Source organism: Dama dama, chromosome 2 (genome assembly GCF_033118175.1).
Source record: "Dama dama isolate Ldn47 chromosome 2, ASM3311817v1, whole genome shotgun sequence".
NCBI lineage: Eukaryota > Metazoa > Chordata > Mammalia > Artiodactyla > Cervidae > Dama > Dama dama.
Genome location: NC_083682.1, coordinates 14,608,152 through 14,634,795, shown reverse-complemented (window position 1 = coordinate 14,634,795; position 26,644 = coordinate 14,608,152). Strand labels below are relative to the sequence as shown.

At 51.8% G+C, this 26,644-nt stretch overlaps 1 protein-coding gene across 1 annotated transcript in view; it reads right to left on the bottom strand.

Moving 5' to 3' along the window:
• Positions 1 to 488: 488 nt before the first annotated feature.
• ADAMTS8 (ADAM metallopeptidase with thrombospondin type 1 motif 8) overlaps positions 489 to 26,644 on the bottom strand; it is a 42,950-nt gene continuing 16,794 nt past the window's right edge. The window contains exons 3-11 of the mRNA XM_061159036.1: positions 17,420 to 18,267; positions 11,067 to 11,306; positions 10,130 to 10,265; positions 9,488 to 9,655; positions 8,130 to 8,431; positions 6,041 to 6,224; positions 3,719 to 3,891; positions 3,428 to 3,603; positions 489 to 1,663 (exon numbers count right to left, since the gene is read on the bottom strand). Of these exons, the coding sequence (XP_061015019.1) occupies positions 1,099 to 1,663; positions 3,428 to 3,603; positions 3,719 to 3,891; positions 6,041 to 6,224; positions 8,130 to 8,431; positions 9,488 to 9,655; positions 10,130 to 10,265; positions 11,067 to 11,306; positions 17,420 to 18,267 (2,792 nt within the window). The 3' untranslated portion in view covers positions 489 to 1,098. The remainder of the gene's footprint in view (positions 1,664 to 3,427; positions 3,604 to 3,718; positions 3,892 to 6,040; positions 6,225 to 8,129; positions 8,432 to 9,487; positions 9,656 to 10,129; positions 10,266 to 11,066; positions 11,307 to 17,419; positions 18,268 to 26,644) is intronic.

The window sequence follows — 26,644 nt, the reverse complement described above, 5'->3', positions numbered from 1 at the left end:
GCTGGTTGGTATGTAAATATGAGGATGAGGATGCACGCAGAGTGGAATGGGAGAGGATTTCCCGAGAATAAGCAACCTGAGGGCATTGCCAAACCTTTGTTACCCCAGAGTTGGAAGTTTCCACTAGAGCAGGGCTTCTCAAAGCAGGGTCCCCAAACTAGCAGCCTTCATGTCATCTGGGAACTTGTTAGAAAAGCAGATTTGCAGTCCCTGACCCACTGACTCAGAAACCCTTGGGGTTGGGCCCTGCCATCTGTGTTTCAAGCAGGCCTTTAATGACCCTAATGCCCACTGAAGTTGGGAAACCTCCAGTCTGGAGTATGCAGATACAGCCTTGCCTCAACTGTCTGGACTCGGCAGACAAGAGCACTCAGAGGGAGGTCTCAGAGATGCAGGCAAGGTGCCAGCTTCCATGGGTGTGCTCAAGGTGAGCTGACCTAGTTTCAGCCTCTGTCCTGGGGCCCAGGGTCCCCTGCCCTTCCAGAGAAGTACAGAGCCAGATCAGACCACTGAATTGGCACAAGCGCACACTTTAGTTCAGAGACACATTTGCATAAATACTTGAAGTGGATCCACCCCTGCAGGTGGGAGCCTGAGAACACGGGGCTCTTCACAGTTCTGGGCTTGCAGCCCTCCAGCCGATGGGTTTAATACTGGAGATAGTCCCGGTCATCTCTGAAGACACCTCAGGGCGCAAATACGGGGCTTGCCTTGATGCTCACCATCACCCCAACTCCCCGTCTCTCTGTGACTAATATTTTCCTCACTGAGGTAGATTATTTATCAAGGGAACCAAGTAGAAAACAGTTTTTTCATTTAACTTTGCTTCCCCCTTTCAAATAGGCTGAACGAATCTTCTGTTTGTGTCCCTTTTACCTTATGCCCTCTACTTGGACCAAGGAGGGTCCACCCCACAGCATCTGTGGTCTGTCTCCACTCTCCTCTCCTCCCCTTGTAGATTCATGCCCAGATGGAGGGCCATGGCGGTGTAAGGCCTGGGTAGGCTGGCAATACCACCTCCAGATGTGGGGTCACCATAGTGCGGCCTTGTCTACACCCCGCACCCCGAGTCCATGAGCAGAAGTCACCTGCTCTGGATCACGAGAAGCAAGGCAGGCTTCTGCAGAGCTTGGTATCCTCAGGCTTCAGAGCCTCGTCACAGGCAGCAGAGGTCTGGCCGCTGGGGTCACGGCACTGCACTGTCCGCCGCTGCCAGCCAGCCCCACAGCTGTGAGAGCATTCAGACCAGTCCCCCAGCACCCACTGCGTGTTGAGCAGGGCCTGGATGACATTGGTGGTTGTCCTCTCTCTGCTGCTCTGTTTGCTGGAGTTCACGTCGTCAGGGACAAAGAAGGTATATTTGACCTTGAGGGGATCCCCATGGACCTTCAGGAGCTGTAAGGTCAGTGGCTCGGGCAGGGACTGGAAGCTCTGCAGCCGCTCCAGGGAGGTGAAGGCACCGCTGTACCTGAGGACAGTCCCGTTCAGCAGGATGTACTGTTCTGTGGGAAAGATGGCGTTGTTTCCATTGAGCAGGTACTCCCCATCTGTGGTCTTCAAGGCCAGGTAGTTGCCATCGTTCTGAACTCCCGGTGGACTCCGCTGTTTCACATCAATGTTTGTGGAGCCAGCTGGGAAGGTGACGATGTCATTGTAGCCATAACTGTGACAGGAACAGAAAGATACCCTTAGGACCTGTGGCTCCCCAGCCAGGCACTCAGGAGGTCAGAGTGGAGTGATTGGAGGTGGGCAGACAAAAATTTGCACTATCAAACCAGGAAATAGTTGCATAAAGTTGCCAGTAAATTAGCTGGTGAGGCCAGCAAGAATGCTCTGTACATTGGGATTTTTGCTTTGCCCGGCAGCTCTATTGTAAATGTTTGGAGATGAGATCTTGACGATAGCACAGAGGGGAAGGCAGCCCAAAGGGAAGTGAAAGCTGGGCTGTTGCTGCTCGAGTCCGCGTGGAAGACTCTGCTCCCCATGCGCATTCCAGGATCTGACCAGATGGATGCCTCACTCCCCTCCCAGAGTCCGTCTGTTCCTGGAGATGTGGCTGTGTGGCTGAGGGCAGGGAGCAGGGTGACACTCTGTGCCCAGGGGCCTTCTCCTGGGTGTGCCAGCACCAGGAGCTGGGCCGTCTGGGGGGACAGCGTGCTCTGGGGCAAATGTCTCCCCTTTACTGTGGGCCTTGGGCTTTCTGTGGGATGGAGAACCCTGAATCTTATTCTTCTTTGCGGGTAGAAAGTATTTGGTCTCACAGGCTAGGAGGGAGGTGAAGAGGACTGAGGAGGGCGGTCACTCTGTTATTTGCTATTCTTGCCTCATGCCCACTGGGAAGCTTGAGAGGACGCTGGCCCCTGCTCTAAGGCCTGAATGAGCACTGTGGGGACTCCCCCTTTGACCGCCCCACACACCATGGTTCTCTTTTCTACATCATTGAGTTTAAATTTGAACAGACTCGCGAGTTGTATTTGAAAGCAGATTCTGTTCTTTGATTCTGATGAGATGAGGTAGCATGAAGGAGTTGAGTAGGGGTGCAGTGTGGCCATGGACCCTTGCCCTTCTTCTCTAGGAAGTGTGTGCAGGGCAGGAAAAAACCCCTAGGAAAGGAGAAAACTGGGTTCTCCTTGGACGTCGTTACCTGCCATGGTGACCTCAGATGATCATGTTATCTCTTCGTGCCTCCGTTTTCTCATCTATAAACAGGGAATGACCATCCTGGCCCTGACAGACTCATATTAGGAGTCAATCAGAAAGCACTTAAATATAGGAGGGCTTCCCTTGTGGCTCATTTGGTAAAGAATCTTCCTGCAATGCGGGAGATCTGGGTTCAGTCCCTGGGTTGTGAAGATCCCCTGGAGAAGGGAAAGGCTACCCACTCCAGTATTCTGGCCAAGAGAATTCCATGGACTGCATACTCCATGGGGTCGCAAAGAGTCAGACCAGACTGAGCAACTTTCACTTCACTTCACATGAACTTATGGATTTAAGGTGTGAGAAAGGATCTGGGGCTCTCAGATTCAGGAAGCTCCAAGACTGCCAAGGTCCCCCAAGAACCCCCTTTCTGAAGATCCACCTGCAGAAAGGGCAGGGCCCGCCAGGTACAGGTGAAACGTCCTTCCCACAGCAGGCCTGGAGCAGCTGCTTCTGGCAGGGGTCCTGGTTACTCAGCGCAGATCTGCTGCCGACTGACTCAGAGATGATGCAGCCCTGTGCACGTGGCCTCCAGTGGTCCCTCTGCTGATCAGACTGCGCCATGTGCTCTCCCACCTCCTGACCCCTCACAACCACTTTGAGACAGAGAGGACACCGAGTTCATGCAGACACTGCAGCTAGCGCTCCTGGGTATGCAGGGGCTGCCACTGTCTATCTCTAAAGCCCGGTCCACTCCCGCAGCTAGGGACAGGACTCCTGGGAGACCCACCTGGAGGGACTGAAGGAGCCAGACACCTTCCTGCATGAGTCGCCTTTGCCCCCACACACCCCACACTTGTCCAGCTTCTTAGGTGAGTCCAACACGTGATCACAGCCAGCCTTGACACACTGGCCACGGACACAGATGGCCAGAGTATCGGGTCCGCACAGGGTGCCGTCGATCACCTGCAGAAAGGAAGCGGGGTCTCAAGGGACCTGAGCATAGATGCAGCCTGCACATGGTCTGGGCCAGGAGGCCTTCCTCCCCACCCGTGCATCTGAGTTCCAGAAGGTTCCTCACCTTGTCCTCAAATATTCTGAACTCGCTCCGCCCCCTGGCTAGGCAGAACAGTTTGCAGCGGTCCCGGGGGGACACCCCCGCATACTTGGGGACCCACTGCAGTAGGTTTCCCTCCACGTCTGTGTAATTGTAGGCATTGAACTTCTCACACTGCTGCTCCCTGAAGCTTTTCCCTAAAACAAGGATGAGAGGTCACGGAGTCACCATGCTGAACTGAAGCAGGGAGGACCCCGAGGGGGAGATGCCTAGATTCCGGGCAACCTTCTTCCTCCTGGACTTGACCTGGCCCCAGGATGCCAGTCATCTTAGCCCTCCCTTCCTCAGTACTGACCTCGGTGCTGACTCATGAGGCAGGAAAGGAGCAGCCAGCCCTGGGGGGGTTTTCTGGGAAAGACAGCATTTCTATTGGGGAGGGTCTTAATTCTGCTTTACCGATTAGATTTCTCTCATGGCTCAGTTGGTATAAAGAATCCGCCTGCAGTGCGGGAGACCTGGGCTCGATTCCTGGATTGAGAAGACCCCTTGGAGAAGGAAATGGCAACTCACTCCAGTATTCTTGCCTGGAAAATCCTATGGACAGAGGAGCCTGGCAGGCTACAGTCCATGGGGTTGCAGGAGTTGGACATGACTTAGCGACTAAACCACCACCAACACCAAACCTAGGTGAGCATAGGGATAACTCAGTAGGCCTGGGAAGCAGAGAATGACACATGGAGGTATATTTTGGACCCTCTGCTGATCATGACTCTTGACACTGGATGTTTAGACAAAGGCCCCCTCTGCCCCTAATTCTGATCTTGCCTCTGCACTCTACTTGCTGTAATTCTGGGTGCCCTTGGGGGAGTCCACTTGGAGACACTGCGATTACCTCCAGCTCAGTGAGGCCCGACTCCATGTGGTTCCTCCATCACCTGGTTGACTCTTCATTGGGTGATGTTACCACCTTCCTGCCTGAGACTGGAACCCTGGTATCTTCTCGACATTTGAGCACCTATATCTGCTATTTCCAGCATGTCACTAAGTCCTGTCCTCTGTTCAGGATGAGCTGAGGTTTTGCATGCTCCTTCCCACACTCCGCAACTCAGTCCACTGCTCACAAGCCAAGGCTGGGGGTTTCCTGTGAGACTTGGTGCCCAGTCTCCCACCCATCCTGCTGCTTCTAAGACAGGAAGACCTGGGTGTTTCCTTCTCGCGGTCCTGAAGTTAGCACTGCTCTTACTGCTGAGGTTCCCCACCCAGCTGGACACCTTCATGGTCTGTGGAGCTTCAAACCCCGGGTGGCCACACCCCCTCCTGAGAGAGTGTCAGGACAGCTGAGGCTCACAAGAGGTGCTAGACACCCACTGACAGAGATGGCTGGTACCAGTGCACCTGAAATCCTGGTCTCAGCTCCTGTCTGTGTCTCCTTCGTGCCTCGTATTCATTCCCCTCTCCTCTCCTCTCTCTCTCATTTCCCCAGGAGCCCTTCACTAGTGTGCCAGGAGGATGCCCACAATTCCAGGCAGAGGCTCTAGAGACTCCTGCCATTACAGCTCCTCCTCGTCTTGCCAAACTACAAAGCCTCCAGACTCTCTCGCTATTTGCCCTCCCTGGGCTGGGCCTCTGTGCTTGGAGGAACTTCTCTAACCTCCCTAAAAGTGTGTGCCATCTGCTACCTGCCACACTCCCTGAAACTGCGACGGGGAGCTGGACAGGGTGGTGGGGCAAAGATCTGCAGGGACTCCCTCTGATGTCTCTGCAGCTGTCACTGCTCTGAGTTAAGGAGTTAAGGCTTGTGCTTTCTTGTGGGCACTGGGGGATGTGCCTGGGAGGCAGACATGAGGCCACTTCCCAGGAAGGTTCCCGCAGGCAGATGCCATGGCCCCAAGGGGAGATGGGCAACCTTCTCAGGAGAAGTGTGTGCTAGGATCAGATTCAGAAACCTTCCCTCTGCCCTGGGCTGAACATCGGTTGGAGTGACCCTGGAGGTGGCTCCAACAATTGCTTTGGACAATGCCTCCATTGTTCTGCACACAGACCAGGATTTAGACTCCTCCAGGAGGAGTATTACTGTCCTCTCGCCTTCTGCAGAGCCCTCCCCCGACCCCAGTGCATAAGCAGGTTGGGAATTAGGTCCTCCATGTCCATGTCTCCAAAAACCAGGGCTGTTTCTCTCTGATTTCGCCAGGCTCTCCCTGCACAGTGAGGGGCGCTGCAGGCTGCCCCGAAGTGTGGTACCTCGAGAGCCCGTTTCTGTCTACACCCTGGAAAGCCCTGAACCCGGAAGACCGCCCTCCTCCAGGGATGTGCTGCAGGCGCCGCAGCAGCCGCTCTGGCCATTACCGTCCGGGGGGCACTCCTCGGTGTGGCACGACTGGTACTTGGCTCTCTGACCCAGGCAGTACTTCCCTCCGTTCTGAGGCTCGGGGTTGGTGCACTCGCGGTATGAAAACTGTACTCCTCCTCCGCAAGTCCGTGAACATGCACCCCAGGGTCCCCACGGGGCCCAGCCTCCATCCACCACAGCCTGCAACACACAAGGCCGCGCTGAGTGGGGGGAGGGGAGAGGGCCTAGGCTCTTGGTGGGACCTTCTCTCCTACCTGTGCTTATACTGGTGGGTGGAGTTTGGTAACTGCCCGATTCGTTTTCCCAGTGACCACGGTCTGTGCTGGCCTGGCCCTCGGCTGCCCCCCAAGCACCCAGGGGTCTAGAACAGTGCCTCGCCCTTTATTAGGTGCTCAGTAGGAGCTGCTGAATGAAACACTTTTATGGGAATAAGGCTGAAGAAAATACAGTGGTTTCCCATGGGGGCTGAGACTCCCACAGTGTTTGGAGACACTGTGGTTGTCACAGCTGGGCCGGGTGTACGCTGTTGGCCTCCAGCGAGTGGGGGGCAGGGAGCTGCTCAGCCTATACAGCCAGGGTGCACACAGCCCGGACACCACCAGTGCTGAGGCTGAGCAGCGCTGACCTAAAGGAAGGCTCTCTGGGAGGTGAGGCTGCTACTCTACTAGCCACCAGGTCCAGGAGTGAGTAGGACATGCTGGAAACAAACAGAGTCGCATCCAACTTTACAACTGACCCTGAGGTCAGGCAGTTGTGATGGATGGGTACACAGAGTTTTAAAAATGAAAATAATTTTTTAAAGGTTACAAGAGTCATACGTGATCCTATAAAAAATGAAAAATAGGAAAGATGTGAGAGAAAGTAACGCTTAAAAATATACCACTACCTAGATGAAGCCACTGACATGATTTTCATCAATATCCCTTTGTACCTTTGCTCTGACTATCATCATGAAGGTGCTGTGTTTTTATTTTACAGAGACATGATTCTGTCAATATATGCAGTATTTCCGATCTGTCTTTTCCCCTTAAAAATACATTAGAAGCACTAGCCTGGGATCACTTTCTGGCTAACTTTTCCTGTGTGGAGCTTGGCTGCACTGCTGGGGAAGGTGGGAGGGGACCCCCTTCCCATCTTTCCCCCTCAGGACTGTGTGAAGCCCACACTACCGGACGGGGTTGGGAAAAGCCACGTGTTGGGCAGGGGCTAGGAGGGGGCTTAGAATGAATCCATGATGCCCATCCTGGCCCAAGCTTAGAAGGAACGTGTGGATTACCTGGCCACACAGGCCCCTGGGCCTCAGTGCACAGGATGTGCCCTGAGGACAGCCTTCCGGAGGGTGCGAGCGCAGGCCACCGTGGTGATTCAGAGCTGGGCCAGACCCAGGCTGGGACCCATCGGACATTATTTCAGAGATGGCTCAGTGACTCCAGTTAGAGAAAGGTGACTAGCCTCACAGTCTGGAAGTACTAAGAGCAGGGCAAAGGAGCCTGTCAATTAAAACCCCTTCTCAACATTGCCTTGCCTTTCCTGCAGGTTCACTCTGCCAAGTTTTCTCTGAGGCTCAGAGGTGGTTCCCCTTCCTTCTTCCCTCCTCCTGGAACAAGGGGTCCCCACACTTCCTCCCACTGTCCTGACCCCTAGCTATGAATTCACCTCAGACATGGGTAGGGCATGAATACTTTCCCCTCCTTCTTGATGGGATATCCCTCTCTGCTGTCACTCACTCTATTTATAATAGAATTCATAATGGCTTCTGTTTATTGAGTGTCCACGATAGTCTTGTGCAGAAGTGTCCACACCTAGCACCAATCCTCCAAGTCAGAGTCCACCGCTGTCCCAAAGGCAAGCTCCCCAAACACCCAAGCCCTGATAGCATCGTCCATTTGCTCTGAGTACACCCTTGAAGGGCTCCTCTTGTGTTTGAATAAATATGCTTTGCTTTGTGTGTCAAAGGATGTGTGGTTCTACTCATAGTTGCATCTGGCCCCAAGTCTCCTGGTTCCTAGCTTTCAAGTGTGGCTTCCTCCATGGAAACAGCCCTCCCCCTTTCCCTCTCCCTGACACCCAGTGGTCATCCCTCACCTCGGGCTTTTCCACTTCCTCCTCAGGCAGGCAGCTGCCCTCCCAGCAGAGGTGCCTGGGCCCGCAGGGTGTTCCGTCGGCCCAGGGCAGGCTGGCATTCCTCGTGTGGCAAAGGGGGTCGGGGCCATCAATGCGGCACCAGAGCTGCGCGCAGGTGTTCTGCTCAGAGGAGTTGGGGCAGTGGCGGAAGCCCAGCCCAAAGATCTGCTTGCACTGTTGGTCCAGGTCATAGAGGGCCCTGCGGCCAGGGAGGTCTGTGGGCAGGGCCATGGCCCAGGAGGGGGCATCCAAAAGGCAGTCCCCTGAGGAATGGAGGAAGCAGAGAAACAGGAATAAGGGCCAGGGGTTCCCTCCTCGCACTTGACACTCAAGGTTTCCTTGACCTCAGTCCACAAGCTGTCAACACTCCATCATCTAGAGAAATTCCTCCCAAGTTTTGACTATCAGTAGCACGTTTATTTAAAGGATTGAATTCTTTGTCATCCGGAACGTCTTATTTGTAGTCAGTGGTTACCTAGGGAAGGCCAGCTAATTTTAACACTAATCTTAAGTCACAGTATAATTGGGGATGTAAATGGACTCTTAAATCCAGGCCCAGAGAATTAAAGCCAAAGTACTGATGTTTGAACAATCTATTATTTTTGCATCAAGAATCAATTGTGTCTTCACTTCTTTACTGCACAAGCCAGGCTGCCTGCACCAGGCACCTTGCCCCACTCCTTGCTCTCAGGGGGCATTCCTGCCTCTCTGCTGTTTTCACACTACCCTGTGATGTATGGCTCCAGCCAGAGGCTCCATTCTCTGCTCTGTATGACAAACAGTCTTCCATTCCCTCAAGGTCTGTGGGAACCCACCTTTTCCAACAGACCTTCTCAGACCACTTCTATCTGCTCTGCAGATAATCTCATTGGTGCTAGAAGCTGGGCTGAGGCTAGAGGAGTGGTTAGAGCACTCAGCCCTGGAGGGCAGTGAGGACACAGCTGCCCAGTGTCTCCCATCCCGAGATGCCAGCAATGCAGGTGCCCACCGCTGGCCAGGGAGAAGCGGGAACCTACCATACCCATGGTCCAGGAATGCGGGTGCCTGTTGCTGGCCAGGGAGAAGCAGGGACCTACCATACCCACAGTCCAGGAATGCGGGTGCCCGCCGCTGGCCAGGGAGAAGTGGGGGACCTACCATACCCACGGTCTAGGAATGAGGGTGCCTGTTGCTGGCCAGGGAGAAGCAGGGACTTACTGTACCCACGGTCCAGGAATGCGGGTGCCCGCCGCTGGCCAGGGAGAAGCAGGGGACCTACCATACCCATGGTCCAGGAATGCGGGTGCCCGCCACTGGCCAGGGAGAAGCGGGGGACCTACCGTACCCACGGTCCAGGAACTCTCTGAGGAACGAGGCACTGCAGGGGGACCAGGGCCGTGTTTTGTTCAGCTGGACGTAGAGCGGCGCCATCATGTGGTGCTTGTCCAGGGGCCCGAACAGCCGAGTACAAAGCTTGGAGTCGTCGTGGGGCATGCCAAGGACGTGCCCTGCGGAGGACGAGACCCCTAGTCCACCTGCCACCTCTACTGCTGTCAGCCATGGGGTACAGTGCTCTGAAGACCTAAGCAGTGCCAGCTCATCCAGGAACCCCACCTACTTCTTCCTCAAGGACAGTTCTCAGCCCACTCTCCCAGGGGAACCGGAAGCACTGGGGTCCCTCTCTTTTCTGCTGGGGCCTTTGCTGATTCACATTCCCCTTAATCGTTTGCTCACTTTCTCACACTGTCATTGCAGTTGACCTTCTGAATCCTGACTGCCTAGCCAGGACACCCCCTCGCGGCTCTATCTGAGCACTGTGCCCCCTGAGGCTGGCCCTTCATGCAGGGTCGGGATGGAGAGCATGAGGGCAGTTACTCTGTGACAACCAGGAGGCATGGCACAGTCCTGGGGCTGCACCACTGGCCTCTGGAAGGCAGGTCCCCCCGCCCAGCAGTCGTGGCCTCTGGAGGTGGGAGTCTCACCGAGCTCGTGGGCCAGAGTGTAGGCCGCCTGCAGGCCCTGGTCCTGGATCACAGAGCAGCTCTTGCTGGGTTCACAGATGGTGCCAACGTTGGCCACTCCCAGGGTGTCGCACCTGCCCTCCTGCCCGCAAAGGTTCTGCTCAGGAGAAAGTGAGGGGTGAGGACAGAAAGAGGACGGGAACTGCATGTTCCTGCACCTCCTGAGATGAGGGACATGTTTTCAGCCAAATCTCTATTTCTTCACAAAGGACATTTGTCATCTAGATCAGCAAGACATCAGGCTGTGGGCCTGGGAAGTCTGTCCTGGGAGGCAGGATAGCCTGATGAGTGATGAGGCTATGGACCCCCCCATAGGGAGACTGGTGGGCTCTGACCCCTGGACCTCGGATTCCCTAGCTGTGAAGTGGGGCTAAACATGCAGCATTGGCCTCAGGGTTGTCTTGAGGCCTGTGGGGCAGGGAGCAGGGCCTCCACCCATGATGACTCTGGCTAGGCTTTAGGAAACCACCTACTTAAACCTCACTAGGAAGGTGGAAAGGCCTCCTGATTTGGAGACATTATAGGAAGGCCCTGGTTACCTGCCCCTGGATTTAAACCCCGCACCTGCAGCCGCACCTCTGAACTTTGTTCCATCTCCACATGTCTCTCAGGGCAGTTTGAGCCCTTTTCATCTTGTCATGACCTCAGCAGACAGTTGGTCGCAAACTCCTGGACAAGAGCCCTTATGCATTCCTCTGCTTCCCTTGAAATACCTCATACTTGTCCTCGTGACCTCCTCCTCCTCCCCCTCCCCCTCATCCAATTCAAGGCTCTCTGTCCAGCTAGGGCCAGCAGGGAGCCAGTCGCCACATTTGGGCTGGCTCCACATTTGAGCCACACCCCCCCTTGACCAGCAATGTGCCCGCCCCTTTCCCCACAGAGTCTGGAGGCCTTCAACCTCTCTGGTGAGCAGGACGGCCGTGTCGAAGTGCTCGGGGTGCCGGTCTCTGGGCTGGTTGGCATCCCGCTGCCAGGTGCAGAAGTCACGCAGTATCAGCCCGCTGTTGTCTGACACCTCGGGGCCCAGCTTCTCATCCCCCATGATCACCAACTTTATCATCACCAGGTTGATGGAGTTACCGATGCTGGGGTGCTTGTAGATGCGGGCGGCCATGGACATCAGCATCAGGATGTGGTTCTGGGGGAAGCAGGGGTGGAGAGGGAGGGATCAACCTCCCAGCAGTGCCCACCCCTGCTGTCACCTGAGTTGTGCACTCCTCACTGCAGGGCATTGGTGTATAGCCTCTTTGGGTAGGCTCCTAAAACCCCCCAAGTACTGGCATTATTTCCCTTCCTTGTACTTATTAGAAATTCATGGCTGAGTAAGTGGCCTGAGGTCCAGAGCTAGTGTGTCAGCCAGCCCGTGAACCCTGAAGGCCTGGCTCCAAAGCTTGTGTGTTTAACATCCTGCCCAGCCACACATGGCCATGGACATCTAAATCCATTAAAATTCAATCCAATTAAAATCACTGTCCCTCTGCCACACCAGGCACATTTCAAGAGCACCAATAGCCACATATGACTCATGGCTGCTGCAGAACATTTCCATCGTCACAGAAAGTTCTTCAACTGGACTGCACGTGTTATCTACCTTAACCTGGACACCCACCGTCTCCCTGCCAGTCACCCGTCCCCTCATGCTGTCAGCCCAGAAGCACTTGTCTGAGCACTCAAGGTTAGAGTTCATGAAAAATTGTCCTCAGTCTGCTGGGGTAACCCCTACTCTTCAGGAAGGAAACTTTGCTGTAATGGTCACTCCTAACAAGAGCTCCTCTGCACACTGGACATGCGTCACCTCAGGAAATGCTCACAATGATCTGGGCAGTAGGGATGGTTATCCCCATTTCTCCAACAAGGAAGTGGAGGTTCTCACAAGTCAAATATCATGTCTACAGCCACCCAGCTCTTAAAGCTGGAGTGTAGCACAGGCATGTCTGCCTCTGAGGTCTACACTCTTCTCATTAAGCTTCCCAGGGCCTGGCCTCCTGGCTTCTGCCTGGACAGCCCAGGGGGTTTATTCTCCTCAGCTTGAGGCAGGAGAGAACCAGATGGGCTGGTGAGACCCAGGCTCTCAGGCTCACACTGCTTCTGGTCCCACCAAGGTGAGAGGAAGACTGGACATCGGTGCTTGGCCTCTGCCCAACCCTGGGCTGCCAACAGCTCCCAAGACCTCCGGGGAGGCCAGATCAGGTCACCCTCCTGCCTCCGGGACCTCCAGAAGGGCGTCATCTAGGATGATTTTACAGAACAGGAAACCAAGGGGATGGTCCTCCACCAGGAGTGTGGCCAGTCCTGCTCCTTGCCCCTCAGGGCTCCACACTCCTGTAGCCTCTTTTTCTTCCCTCCTGTGATCTGGAAGGTGGGACTGGAAGGAAGGAACTGAAGGTGAAAGGTTACAGAGGGACATTCCGGGGCTGAGGCCATGTGTGGGAGTTCCAGATGAATCCCATTATTTGTGAATGGGATCTGTCTGTTCATCTCACCGGCAACCAGCCAGATATTTGGTAAGCCCTATAAACAGGTCGGCAGGTCACTTAGTGTGTCAGGCGTTCCAGCTACGTTTAGGCTGATGCAAACATCTTATCAGCAAAGCTGAAACTTGGCACCCGCTCCCGGAGTCAGATTCCTGAGGGAAACAAGTAACCACCTCATTAGGCAGCTGGGGGTGAGGGCTGAGGAGTGGCAGCCTGTCAGGCGCCTCCCTCCAGTTATCCGCTGCTTCCAGGGTGCCCACATGAGCACACAGGATGTACGGCCTGGGGCTCGTGGATTCTCCTCCCTGGGGTTCAGGGAGCTCATAGCATCCTCTCCAATCATGCAAGTGGCAGGCTGAGCCTGCTTGAGAGCAGTTTTCCTTTTAGGCAGTGGGTTTTATGGGAGGACAATGAAGGTTCCCCTGGATGCTCTCTTCTAAGATAATTCCCATCGCAAGAGGGCTGCCAGGCCTGTATGGTCCAAAGTGTCTGTTAAAGTCCGCAGTCCTGGTCTGGCCCACCTACCATTTCTCTAATCTCACTGAGATTTTGGGGATGAGAAGTTCCTCTGAGGACTGGTGGCTTGGATGCCTGTGCATCTAACTGACCCTGGGGGCAGGGAGCCAGGCCTGGGCAGGCAGGCAGCCATGAGACTGTGAACCCCACTTCTGGGCCTATCTCCTGGTCCAGGGGGCAGGTCTGACTTCCAGTCCCACAGAGGGCAGGCCCAAAAGTACCATCCAAGGCAACTCTGGTGTTAGCTGTGCTTTGCTGAGCATCTGCTATGTGTCAGGCCCTGGGTCAGATGCCTTTCGTATTTTACTGTCTCCTGCAGACACTCCCAGATCCTTGGTATAACAGTGCCTGTCAGGCTGGTGAAGAAATTGAGGTTCAGAAAAAGGGGTAACTTACTCAAGTCATGCATGTCTATTTTCCGTCAAAGTCTATGCTCTTCTTCATGGCACTGACTGCCACCCACCTCTGCTGTTGCAAGGACAACTGCAGCACAGTGAAAACAAAGTATGCAAGCAAGACCGCGTGCCCTTGACATTGTCTCTGTCCTACCTGCCTTCCCAGTGGGACAGGAGGAGAGTTACGTGGTGACTCAAGGACCATTGAAGACTAGGGCCTTTTTAAACTGGGAAGTACTTTATATGGTCGATCATTCTGATGGCAACAGACTGAAGGAATGAAGACTTGGTCTTTTCCAGTGGGGGTTCATACTTCACGGGCATATAACATGCCCGCAGAGACTCAGACATGTGTCTGTTCTGTTATTATCCAAAACAGGACACTTCTGAGAGTGAAGATGAAGTGTTAATAATTAAGTCAAGATAATCCTAGCCAGGGGCTGTGCTGGGCAAGCCAGGATACTTGGCCACTCTGGTGATAGGGCTGGTGGGAGACATTTTCCCGGAGGGCAGTGGAATGGGAACAAGTGACTTAGCCCTCCCTGAAGCCACTGGCTAGTAGCTTGACTCTGGGATGCCTCTGGTCTTCTTTGGGGACCTCCCTGCTCAGCAGCACCTTGAGAAGCTCAGCAGCTGATGGTCTGGCTAGACAATTTTCCAGACTGAGCGTGGGGCGCTGCTCCCCACTATCGCCCCTTCCTCGTGCGGTTTCATCCAGGAACAGTCAGCAGCGGCTGGGTGCATACAGAGTTAAGGTCTCTTCTGAGGTGGTCCCCCCTCTCAGAAAGTCCCCTTTGTCTGCGCTCCTCAAGTGTACAGAGTCTGGAAAACTTCCTTGTCACTTCGCGGTGAAGCCAGTCTTGTGCATGGTTCTTTCTCTGGCCTTGAAGGCAGTTTCTTCTCAGGACTGGGCCTCCCACGGTGGCTGGACCTGTTTGGGCTGCTGGGCTCAGTGACCCATTCCCACAGCATGGACGATGTCAGGGGAGGCAGGGCCAGAGTCACAAACCCTCCTGTGCTGAGCAAGCGGCAGGGCCCAGTGCACCAGCACGGCCGTCGGGTGAGGAGACCTGGAGGAGGTCACAGATCCTCTGTAACCTTCGCTCTCTTCCTCTGCCCCCTCACAGGTGTTTGCACTGTGTGGTCCCTGTAAACCGCTCCGCAGATTGAATGTCCTCAGCGTGTGGCTTCCCCACGGGGTGCTGAACTTTCCAGAAGGCTCACTAGGAAGCAGCCTCAGCAATGCTTAGACTAGACTCCATTACCAAGTCCAGGTGCGTCTCTTCACAGGGGAGGGGGAAGCACCTCTTTATCCTCATTACATACCCTGGTGGCTGGGACACCCCAAAGCACCTCCATCTGTGTGAACGAGGTCTCCAGGGGACTCCTTGAAGAGTTACTTGCAGAGAACTAGGTTATATTTGAGGAGGTGTGTCTGGGCAGGCCAGGTCCTAGGGAACCTGGCCTTGACATTCACTTGTGCCTTGGCTGAGCTCATGGGCCAGTCCAGGGGATTGAGCTGAGAAGTTCAGGTCTATCCTGTGGCATCTCCATAGCGGGTGAACAGTCAGAGCAGAGGGGCCAGGGGTCAGTCATAGAAACAACTGTGCCTCGGCCTCAGCCCCACCTGGGGCAGTGACAAGGGCATGCAGGCAGAGACAGGAAGGGAGAGGTGTCAGGGCTGGCCCCAAAGGTAGAGGGAGCCCCACCCACCCAGGGAAGGACCTCAGCTTTCAAGGTGCCTGACGGCTCTTCTGGGGTGTTCTTCTGACCCAGGGGGGTACTGGGCTGCTGCAGCAGTCCCGTCTGTGAATGTCCAGAAACCTGTGTGTGTGGAGGGGACCACATGGGACATGCACATGATGGGTCATCCAGCCAAGAGTCCTGTGAGGGTACAAGTGGCCCTGGGTGCAGAGAGGAAGCCAGCTGCCTGGTGCGGCAGACCTGGGGGCAGAACCCAGCCCTGCCCTTGCCTCAGCGGCCTGGGAAGCCTGGTGCCTGGCAGCCCGCATGTCTGCTTTCAGGTGGCTCTGACCTCTGGAGCTGCCGAGTACATGCTGGAGGCAAATACACAGCATCGTAAGTGTGTGGGCGCTGAGCTGAGCTGAGATGGTAGGGAAACATCAGGGAGGACATTTTGACTCTGAAGACCAAAAAGCAATGACTTTTCCCGCTGCGTCTCCCTATTCTTTCCCACTTCTGATTGTCAGGCAGCTGTCAGAAAGGAATTGTGTGTGGGAGGGCGCAGCACCGCACTCTGGGTTTAAGTTGGAGGGACTTTGCCAGGGTCCCTGGTAGCCAGGTATGGCTGTCCTCAACCTGAGAAGGGAGAAGCCCCACCTGCCACCCTCTGGAAGACATGCTGGGGCAGGAGTCAGAGGAGGTGGCTGGCACCTTTCCCTGCTCTCCTGGAAGGCCGGGAAACAGATACTTGGTCAGTGCAGACCCACAGTCCTTGGGCAGAACTGGGCTGCGGGGTCAAAGCTGTCATCCCAAGCTCTGGGAGGGGCGAATACACAGACTGCCAACACTGCCAACACTGCCAATACACAGACGGGTTTGAACCACCCTGGCAGCATCCAGGGAAGCAGCCACATGGACCTTTCACCTCCAGTTCTTCCCACCTTTGCACCTAGAATGCATTTCCCAGTGACTGACAGACTGAGAAAGCTGGGGCAAGAAATAGAAGGGCCCACCGTGCTTCATGTAGACTGTTGTGCACAGGTGGTGCCAAAGCCCTCGAGGCAGGCATCAGCTGGGCACAGGCTGAGGCTAGAATAGGATGGTGGCCAAGACTGCCATCACCAAAATGGCAGCAACTGAGCTGCAGCTGCGGCCAGGGTGCCCGTTTCAGGAATCGGTGCCTTCTGGGGAGGTCAGTCCTCCACGGGGCACATCTCTGGTTCTGCGCTCCCAGGATAAGAGAGCGTGTGGCCTCGCCTGGAGCCTTCTGCTTCACTTGGTCCTTGGAGGAGGTGCTGGGGTGTAGGGTGACACACACACCTCCTGCTGAGTCTGCAGCATCAGTAAATCTAGTTGGAATCGGCCTGGCTGCAGGAGCTGTCCCCTGGACTCAGTGCCCTGCCCCAGCTCAGTAGAGAGCTGTGTCTGGGCGGAGGGCAGCTCAGGTGGGCCGAGAATAGTTCTGGCTCCACCAGGAACACTCACCACAGGAGGTCAGATCCCCATCATCTTCTCCTTCCCTCTCCCCTGAAGCTTCAGGTTCCTGGGCTGAGTCCCCAGACAGAAATTCTGTTCCCCTCCCTTCTCGTGCTGACTCCGGTGCTGCCAAGTTCTGCCAGGGCTGAGCGCCAGGTTGGCAAGGTATCTGTGCCCCTGATCAGAACCAGCTGGGCACACAGAAGTTGGGCAGCCCCTTTCCAGCCTCAACTCCCTGCAAACAGTGTCTTTTACTTAAGTCAGCCTCAGTTCTGCAGGCAAAGGACACCTTTGCATCCCAGCGGCCTTTCCTTGGGAGCCCCTCAGGTCTGGAGACAGTAGGGGGCTGAGAAATGGGGCCTGGGGTAGATGCTCTTCCCAAATGCTCACTTATCCTCTCTGCTGGGCGAGGCAGGTGTCTGGGGTGGGGGTGCTTTAAAACCCAATTTCAGTTCAGCATCTGTGGGATGGGGGTGGACATGGAGAAGGGGGCCTAGGGCCTCCCCTCCAATCAGAAGGGAGGTAGTGGCAGGAGCAGGTGGTCTCCTGGGTGTCAGAGGTCATGAAAAGAGTTACTTTCCGTTCTCAGAAAGGAGAGGACCCTATTTGGGGTGAGGAGCGGGAAGGATTTTCTCAGAGGGACGGGAAAGGGAACAATTTGGAGACTCTGGGAGGTGATCAGGATACCCCTGCACAGCAAGTCTTACCTCTAGATCCTCTCCGTAGAAAGCAGCCATGGATGCATCGGCCACCAGCAGCATTTCCACAAAGCGGTCCTCCGACACAAACCGTTTGGTCCTGCTCTTGGCCCCCAGAGTTGGTGGTGGCTCGCTGGAACTTTCTTCCTCCTCTTCTTGGCCCTCTTCGTCCTCCTCCGCTGTGCCGGCTCTTCTCTCTTGCCTCTCACCCTCTCCCGTCTGCGCCTCCCTCTCAGACGCTCTGGACAGGGGCTGGGCTGCAGTGGCGGGGTGCACGTGCCCCCAGCGCTGCAGGAGGTGTGGCTGATGCAGGGAGTGCCCAGCGCCTTGGGGCTTGATGGTGAACTCCTGGCCTTCCAGCAGGAAGGTGCCGCTCAGCCCGCGGCAGAGGCTGACGGCCGCCAGCGACTCGGGGTCCCGGTTCACCGTGCCAGAGAAGATGCAGCCGCGCAGCTCCCTCTCGCGCCCGGCCGCCCCGCCGGAGCCCCCGAGGCGCGCGATCTTGAACTCCGGCGCCAGGAAGCTGTCATCGGGCTCCAGGCGCAGCTCCAAGTCGCGGCCGAAGGCGGACAGGTGGAGCGCGACCTCCCCGGCGATGCTCTGCAACCGCTTGGGCACCACGAGCGCGGAGGCCGGCCCCCTGCCTCCGGGCCGGGCCGGGGCGCCGCGGGTGAGCGGCGGCAGCAGCAGCAGCAGCAGAAGCGGCGGCCACCGGGGGGCGGCGCGGGGCATGGGGGCTGCGGCGGCGGCGCGGAAGGCGCAGGAAGGGGGCCCGGCGCGGGCAGGTGCGGGCGGCCCGGCCGCTGTCCTCGCGGGTAGGCGCTCGGCGGCTGGCCGGGCGTGTGTCCGGTGGGCGTCTAGCGGCGGCGGTCCCCAGGCAACCTCTCAGGCTCGCGCCCGCCCGGCCAGTGGAGCTGCAGCAGCTGGCGCCCTGGCCGCGTGCGCGCCCTTCACGCCCGCCTCCTCCACACCCCGGGAAGCACCGAGTGGGCTGCCGAGCTCTTCGTATTTATACTTCCTTCCCGGCTTTGACATAAGAGGTTTATTTTTGATCTCTCACTATTCCCGTTTCCCCTCCCCTGGGATCAGAGAGAGAAACTGAAAAGAGAGAGCAAGAGAGGAGAGAAAAAAATTCTGGATGAAATGTAAAACCAATCAGGAGTCAGCGAGACTGGCTCCCCCGCCCCTCCTCCTGTAGGAGTCAAAACCAGCTCTTTCCCCCTCGTTTTCCGTGGTGCCACGTTAATTCCTCCAGCTCTGGACGTGCCCTTCGGTCAATGGTCTTGGGGAGGGCCCAGTCGCTTCTTCCTCTCTGGTCAGGTGCCCAGGACACACCCCCAGGAGACCCTTGCACAGGTCCCTACAACAGTGTAACTTGGGGATCCGACTGCAAAAACGAGGTTCCCAGAGAGGGTTCTAGAGCTTTTCATTGTAAAGCAAAGGAGAGGGGTGAGAAAGATCATATTAAACTCAAGCTCCCTGCTAAAAATCACGTTTTTCACCCCAAACTGGGGATCAGTGCAAACAATACCACCTGGTTGACACAACTAAGGACTCTCACTGCCTGGTCAGAGGCTGGGGAGGGGAGCAGAACTCAGCAAGGGGGTAAGTTACCAGAAGGGAGGGGGCAGTAAGCGCTTGCAACTTCGTCTTTGGCCCTGAAAAGTCAGTCAGAATAGTGCTCAGCTGCCTTGGCACCTCAGGATGGGTGGCATCCCTCCCCCCACTGCTTGTGGCTGTGGGTTCCAATGTGGATGCGAGTGGATTATGGTGTCCTGCAACATCACCTCCCTGGGGTGAGAGGGGCTGTAACCTGGAGAAGGGAATAGTCCACAGACCTCTTTGAAGAACACAAAATGCAGCACTTGATGATGCCCCAGTCCTAATGGCCAAGGTCTGAGCTCGCCTGAGGGTCCTGTTCTCTAAGGATGGGCTCCTAGGTGTCCTTGAGGGAGATTCCTAGAGGTCAGGACGTTGAACTCCTTTGCCCGATCCCCTGCCCCAGCTGCCTGACTCTCCGCCTGGGTTATGGTGTCTGCAGTTAGTGTGCAGTTGATGGTGACTTCACTTCAGTCCTCCCACTCCATCACCATCTATGGAGGATCCACATGAATGTGACCTCTCAGGGCTTCTTACTCTCAAAGAGGAGGCCCCCACAGACACAGACGTTCCTTAGTGATCACGGAATACCAGGGCAAGTCCTGGCAAATCCTCTCCAAGGGTCCCTGCTCCTTGCTTCTGAGAAACACAGAAAGCTGAGCTTTCTATCCTAGCATGCCGCCTAATCTTTCCTGGGTAATTTACAAGATAGGAATAACTCAGTGTGGGAAAACACACTTCTGGAGGCAGGGGAATGGAAAGAATGGCCTCTTCAATCCTTTCCAAAAATGAGCAAAACACATAAGGACACAGAAGTATAACAGCTTTGAGGGAGTCTGACTGTAAAGTTTAGGGGATACAATGGGTTAAAGGACATAGATTTTACCTACCGATAGACAATAGACAATGGAGTTTAAAACTCCCCAGACAAAAAAGGTGGCTCAGAAATTTATAGGGCTCTTTGGTATCTGGCGACAGCGTATTCCACATTTGGGTCAGTACTGAATCTGCTTTACAAAGTAACTAGGAATAGATAACGAATTTCAGTGGTGTGATTAATGATAATAGACTTTTGATGCCACTAAAAGTCCATTTCAACATGCTTTAGACTTCTGGCCAGTACAACCCAGTGCTGTAGAATTTTGTGTGTTGTAAGAGAATTGTATGCTAATGGATCTTGTGGCAAAAACACAAGGTGGAGAGAGTTCCTTTGGGCTTCTGGAGTAGGAAATTCTGAGAGGCAGAGAGAAATGCCACTACCTTTGAAAAACAATTATTGGCTTGTTACTGGGCTCTGATTGATATGTAACATTTGATTATAGATTATACTATAGTATTAAGACCTCAAGTGACAATCATGCAATGGGTACAAAGTTCGCCCCAAATCTACAGCATTCAGCAAGCCCAGGAGTCCAGCATAATCAAATGAAAATGTTGTATTTAGGACCAAGCCAAACCTGGACCACATGGGGTCGCTGTCTTACATGAAAGGATTTCTATGGAAGGCCTGGAGCAAGAGGATATAATTAAGCATGAGCTATCTATCTGAATCACCTGTAAAATGGGGAAAGTCATTTGACTCTTTTTAACTGCACAAGAAAAACAGCATGCATGATTTACTGATGGATCAGTGAATATATAGGATGCACTTGCTATTGAAAAGTGGTTGCAAATAATTCTGTCACTACTAAATTGCTGCCAAGTACTGGGGAAGGTAAAAGTAACCAATTTGCCGAATTATATGCTATTCACCAGGTATTAAGCAAGAGAGTTTAACTGAATGCCACATATACAGATTCTTGGTTGGTGGCCAATGGATTGGCCACTTGGCTTCCCCTTTGGGTAAAGAATAACTGGCAAATTCACTCCAGAGAACTATGTGGAAAGGAATTATGGTCTGACATTTGGGAATTGTTTGAGCTACTAATCTTTCAGTAGATTCTCTCAGTCTTCCAAATTCTATGAATGGTGCTCTATCTCTATTACAGATGAACAAACCCATATCCAAGCAGTAGAAGTTGATCCACACTCCAGTGACTTAAAAGGTTTGACTTGTGGGCACACCAAAAATGTGGCCAGCTGGGAAAAAAAGCAACATACAGGTGGGCTCAGGATCAAGGTATTTCCTTACCTATGGATCTCATTGAATCTGTTATTTTACAATGTCCAGTTTGTCAACATATTAAGCAGAGAAGCTTGACATATTAGTCGAAGGACAATTGGCATGTGGCAGGCTGCCTGCGCAGATATGACAAGTTGATTATATTGGTCCATTAATTCAAAATAAACGATGCCAATATGTGTGTACTGCTATGGACTCCTATTCTGGATATTCATTGGTAATTCATTTTGGGAATGGCAATCAGACTAATACCATTAAAACATTGGAAATAATTAATTTATATTGTGTTCTACTTTATATTCAAGGTGACAAGGGGTCACATTTTAAAGGTAAGTTTATACAAGCATTTGCCCATTAACATACTACACAATGGATCTTTCATATTGTTATTCTCAGGCTGCGGGTTTGATTGAAAGAATGAATGGTTTGCTTAAACAATTAATTAAACTTGAAGAGGGCTCTTATAAAAACTGGAGGACTAACTTGAATACTGCCTTCAACATTTTATATAATAGACCTACAGGAGAATCAGAAACTCATTTGATGAGAATGACTATTCCAAACTGACAGATTCATAAAATAGACTTCTATCCTGAGACAACTGAGTATTTTGAAATTAGCCTGGGGCACTCTCTCTTTTCTGGGCTACTCCTGAGGTCGCAGGACTGGATTTGTATCTGTATCTGAACACAGACCTATTAAAAGATTGATGTCTGCTGTTTCGATTGGTATCAGAATTAAAATGCCTCCCGGACACTTTGGATTAATCAAAGAATGCTCCAGTTCAGTTTTCAAAGGGATCTGTGTCCATGGTGGAGTTATAGACCCAGACTACCACGGAGAAATTTGAGTAATTCAACAGAATAAAGGAAAGGATGATCTATTTATTACTAAACATGATCTAATTGCCCAATTTCTGGTTCTTCTATGTGTAATTGGCAAAGTAGAAAAAGGAGAATTTCCAGCCTATCTAGCAGTTAGAGGTGATGTAGGGTTTGGATCTGCAAATGGAATAAGTGCAGTTGGAACTAAAGTCTGGGTGAAGCAGCTTCACTCAGACCTAGCGGTCCTCCTGGACCCACTGGTGTCACTCTGCAGGGAATGGATAAGACCGTATTAATGATTCCTGGACAGGAGGCATGGAAATATGTGTCATCAGTCACTGTTACTCTCGTGAATGGATTATTCTTGGAATTCTGACTGTAATGTGGATTGTCATTCATGCCTCAACCTTCAAGGATGTGTTAAAATTAAAATTATGAAGAAAGCTACTGAGGAATCTCCAGCTGGAGAAACACAATTTGGACTCAAACTCAGGATAAGTTCACCTGCCCAGCAAACAAGACCTGTCTTTTCTTAACCTTGACATTCTGTGGACAAAATGTACCTATTTGCTAGGTTAGACAGCACTGGCAAAGACATAGCTCGGGCCTTAACTATCAGTGCTAAATGGGTGCCTATAATGTTAAAGCCCCACGACCTCAGCTTGATTTGTAACAAAGACTGTTTTACAGCTGTTCAATGACTCAGTAATATTCCAGCTCCACAAAACTAAGTCATTAATTGACATATTTGATTGGACTGTTTGTTCTAAGCATCTATTATATTATGTTGCTTGAAAGAATAATCCCAAGGAATTGTCATGTCTACTAATGTGTGTGCATGGCAAAACTTATTTAGAGAATGGATTCCTACCAGTCATTGAGTGCTTATCCTCGATGGCATTACAAAGTGCACTAACGCCTGGTGCCAAGTAGCACTCTATCATTATGGCAGAGTTAGCACAGCATGTGCCAGTGTCATGTGTTACCTACTGTATGTGGAGAAGAACACTGGTTGCCTCGTTTCACTGGGAGTTATTTGGGCTTTGATCGCCACAGTCATTGACTGATGGATTGTGACAGGATTTACCAAGGGACTGCTGTGTGGACCAATGTCTCGCATTTTGGAATCCTGCTCATTGGAGAACTCCATCAACTCTTGTGAATGGACTATCTTCCCTAAATCCTATACTACATTGTTTTTTGAAAATGGCCCCTCAATTTTTATGTATTGTAAATAATAATGTAGAAACGATTTCTTCGTATCAGGTAGAAACCACTTTTTCCGATGACGGACACATGTTGATCCTTTATATTGGAAGGGGACCACCTATTACTTTCTATCCATGAGAACTCAGGTATTGTGAACTCAAATGTTATTCCCTACTCTTTCTGTTCCCAGTATTAGTTTTCTCTTAGAAACCTTACTTAACATTTGTAAGGAACCAAACAGTTACAAAGTTTCATAAATAAACCTAATTGTAACTTGATAGAACACCCTGTTGTTACTATTATTGCTACCCATAAGTTGATGCATGTAGGAGCTGATATACAAGAGCATACTTCTCATTTGTGGTGGGTGGGACTTTTTTGATACTAAATCCCCTACTGCTCAAAAATTGTTTTCTGCATTGTTTATCCCATTACTTGTTTCTTTGATCACTTTATTTCTATGGACTATCTGGAATTGTTATTTGAGTTAGAGAATTAAGAAGACTGCTCATGTTATTTTGCCTTATTCCTATGCTCTTCAGCCTAAACAATCCTGAGGCCAACTGTTAGGGAAATTAAAATGGAGGAAGTGTTCAGTTTTTAGAAGCAGGAGAGCAGACCTCTCCTTGTTTCTGAGCTGCTTGGAGACCACTGGGATGCTTTGCCCTCCTGCAAGCACAGCAAGTCAGGTAGCACTTTAGATAGGAAAAGGAGTGGGTCTTGGAATCGCTTAAACCGGTAAGGGCCTGGCCTACCCCCCAGGTCTTATGAAATCCTACGACTCACAAGGTGAAACAAACACCACTGTAAAAGTTAAAGTAAAACCAAGCCTGTATTTTGGGGGCACGAACTGATGATTATATCAGTTTGTGGTCTGGGATTATAAGCAGGAGCCCCCAAAACTACAATTTGAAGTCTCACCCATGGAGTGGACATACAGCCTGGGACCTTTTCTGAACTGGGACTGCAGATTACTCGTAACCAGGGACTTGCCATTGCTGTTCAAGTCTGGATGTATGTTGTCAGCGCACTTTGATGATATTTGTGCTTACTTTTCTCTATTGTTTCTATTTCTCTTCCTCTGATGACTGTATATTGACATTAAGTCAAATAATCTTCTATAAAAAGCAGAGACATCCCTTTGCTGACAAAGGTCCGTATAGTCAAAGCTATGGTTTCCAGTAGTCATGTACGGATGTGAGAGCTGGACCACAAAGAAAGCTGAGCACTGAAGAACTGATGCTTTCGAGGGCTGCTGAGAGTTCCTTGAAATGCAAGAAGATTAAGTCAGTCACTCCTGAAGGAAATCAACCCTGAATCGTCACTGGAAAGACTGATGCTGAAGGTGAAACTCCCAATACCTTGGACCCCTTGATGGGAAGAGCCTACTCATTGGAAGAGACTTTGATGCTGGGAAAGTCTGTAGGCAAGAGGAGAAGGGGGAAACAGAGGATGGGATGGTTAAATAACATCACTGACTCAATGGACATGAATTTGAGCAAACTCTGAGAAACAGTGGAGGACAAAGGAACCTGGCTTGCTGCAGTCCATGGGGGTGCAAAGAGTCAGACATGACTGAGTGACCAAACAAAAACAACAATAATCTTCTATCAGTTCAGTTCAGTCAGTCATGTCTGACTCTGCGACTCCATGGACTGCAGCACACCAGGCCTCCCTGTCCATCACCAACTCCTGGAGATTGTTCAAACTCATGTCCATCAAGTCGGTGATACCATCCAACAATCTCATCCTCTGTTGTCCCCTTCTCCTCCTGCCTTCACTCTTTCCCAGCATCAGGGTCTTTTCAAATGAGTCAGTTCTTCCCATCGTGTGGCCAAAGTATTGGAATTTCCGCTTCAGCATCAGTCCTTCCAATGAATAGTCAGGGTTGATTTCCATTAGGATTGACTGGTTTGATCTCCTTGCCATCCAAGCGACTCTCAAGAGTCTTTTCCAACACCACAGTTCAAAAGCATCACTTCTTTGGTACTCAGCTTTCTTTATGATCCAACTCTCACATCCATACATGACTACTGGAAAAACCATAACTTTGACTATATGGACCTTTGCCAGCAAGTAATGTCTCTACTTTTTAATACACTATCTAGGTTTGTCATAGCTTTTCTTCCAAGGAGTATCTTTTAATTTCATGGCTGCGGTCACCATCTGCAGTGATTTTGGAGCCCCCCAGAATAAAGTCTGTCACTGTTTCCACTGTCTCCCCATCTATTTGCCATGAAGTGATGGGACTGGATGCCATGATCTTTGTTTTTTGGATGATGAGTTTTAAGCCAACTTTTTCACTCTCCTCTTTCACCTTCATCAAGAGGCTCTTTAGTTCTTCTTCACTTTCTGCCATAAGGGTGGTGTCATCTGCATGTCTGAGGTTATTGATGTTTCTCCTTGCAATCTTGATTCCAGCTTGTGCTTCATCCAGCCTGGCATTTTGCATGATATACTCTGCATCTTAGTTAAATAAGCAAAGTGACGATATACATTCTTGACGTACTTCTTTCCCAATTTTGAACCAGTCTGTTGTTCCATGTCCAGTTCTAACTGTTGCTTCTTGACCTGTATACAGGTTTCTCAGGAGGTAGGTAAGGTGGCCTGGTATTCCCATCTCTTGAAGATTTCCAGTATTTGTCGTGATCCACACAGTCAAAGGCTTTGGCATAGTCAATAAAGCAGAAGTAGTTATTTTTCTGGAATTCTCTTGTTTTTTCTGTGATCCAATGGATGCTGGCAACTTGATCTCTGGTTCCCCTTCCTTTTCTAAATCCAACTTGAACGTATGGGAGTTCTTGGTTCATGTACTGTTGAAGCCTAGCATGGAGAATTTTGAGCATTACTTTGCTAGTGTGTGAAATGAGTGCAATTGTGCGCTAGTTTGAACATTCTTTGGCATTGCCCTTCTTTGGGATTGGAATGAAAACTGACCTTTGGCCATTAGTGAATTTTCCAAATTTGCTGGTGTATTGAGTGCATCACTTTCACAGCATCATCTTTTAGGATTTAAAATAGCTCAGCTGGAATTCCATCACCTCCACTAGCTTTGTTCATAGTGATGCTTCCTAAGGCCCACTTGACTTTGCACTCCAGGATATCTGTTTCTAGGTGAGTGATCACACCATCATGGTTTTCTGGGTCATTAAAATCTTTTTTGTATAGTTCTTCTGTGTAATCTTGCCACCTCTTCTTAATATCTTCTGCTTCTGTTAGGTCCATACCATTTCTGTCCTTTATTGTGCCCATCTTTGCAGGAAGTGTTCCCTTGGATCTCTAATTTTCTTGAAGAGATCTCTAGTCTTTCCCATTCTATTGTTTTCCTCTATTTCTTTGCTTTGTTCACTTAGGAAGGCTTTTTTATGTCTCCTTGCTATTCTTTGGAACTCGGTATTCAGATGGATATATCTTTCCTTTTCTTCTTTGCCTTTCACTTCTCTTCTTTTCTCAACTATTTGTAAGGCCTCCTCAACCGTT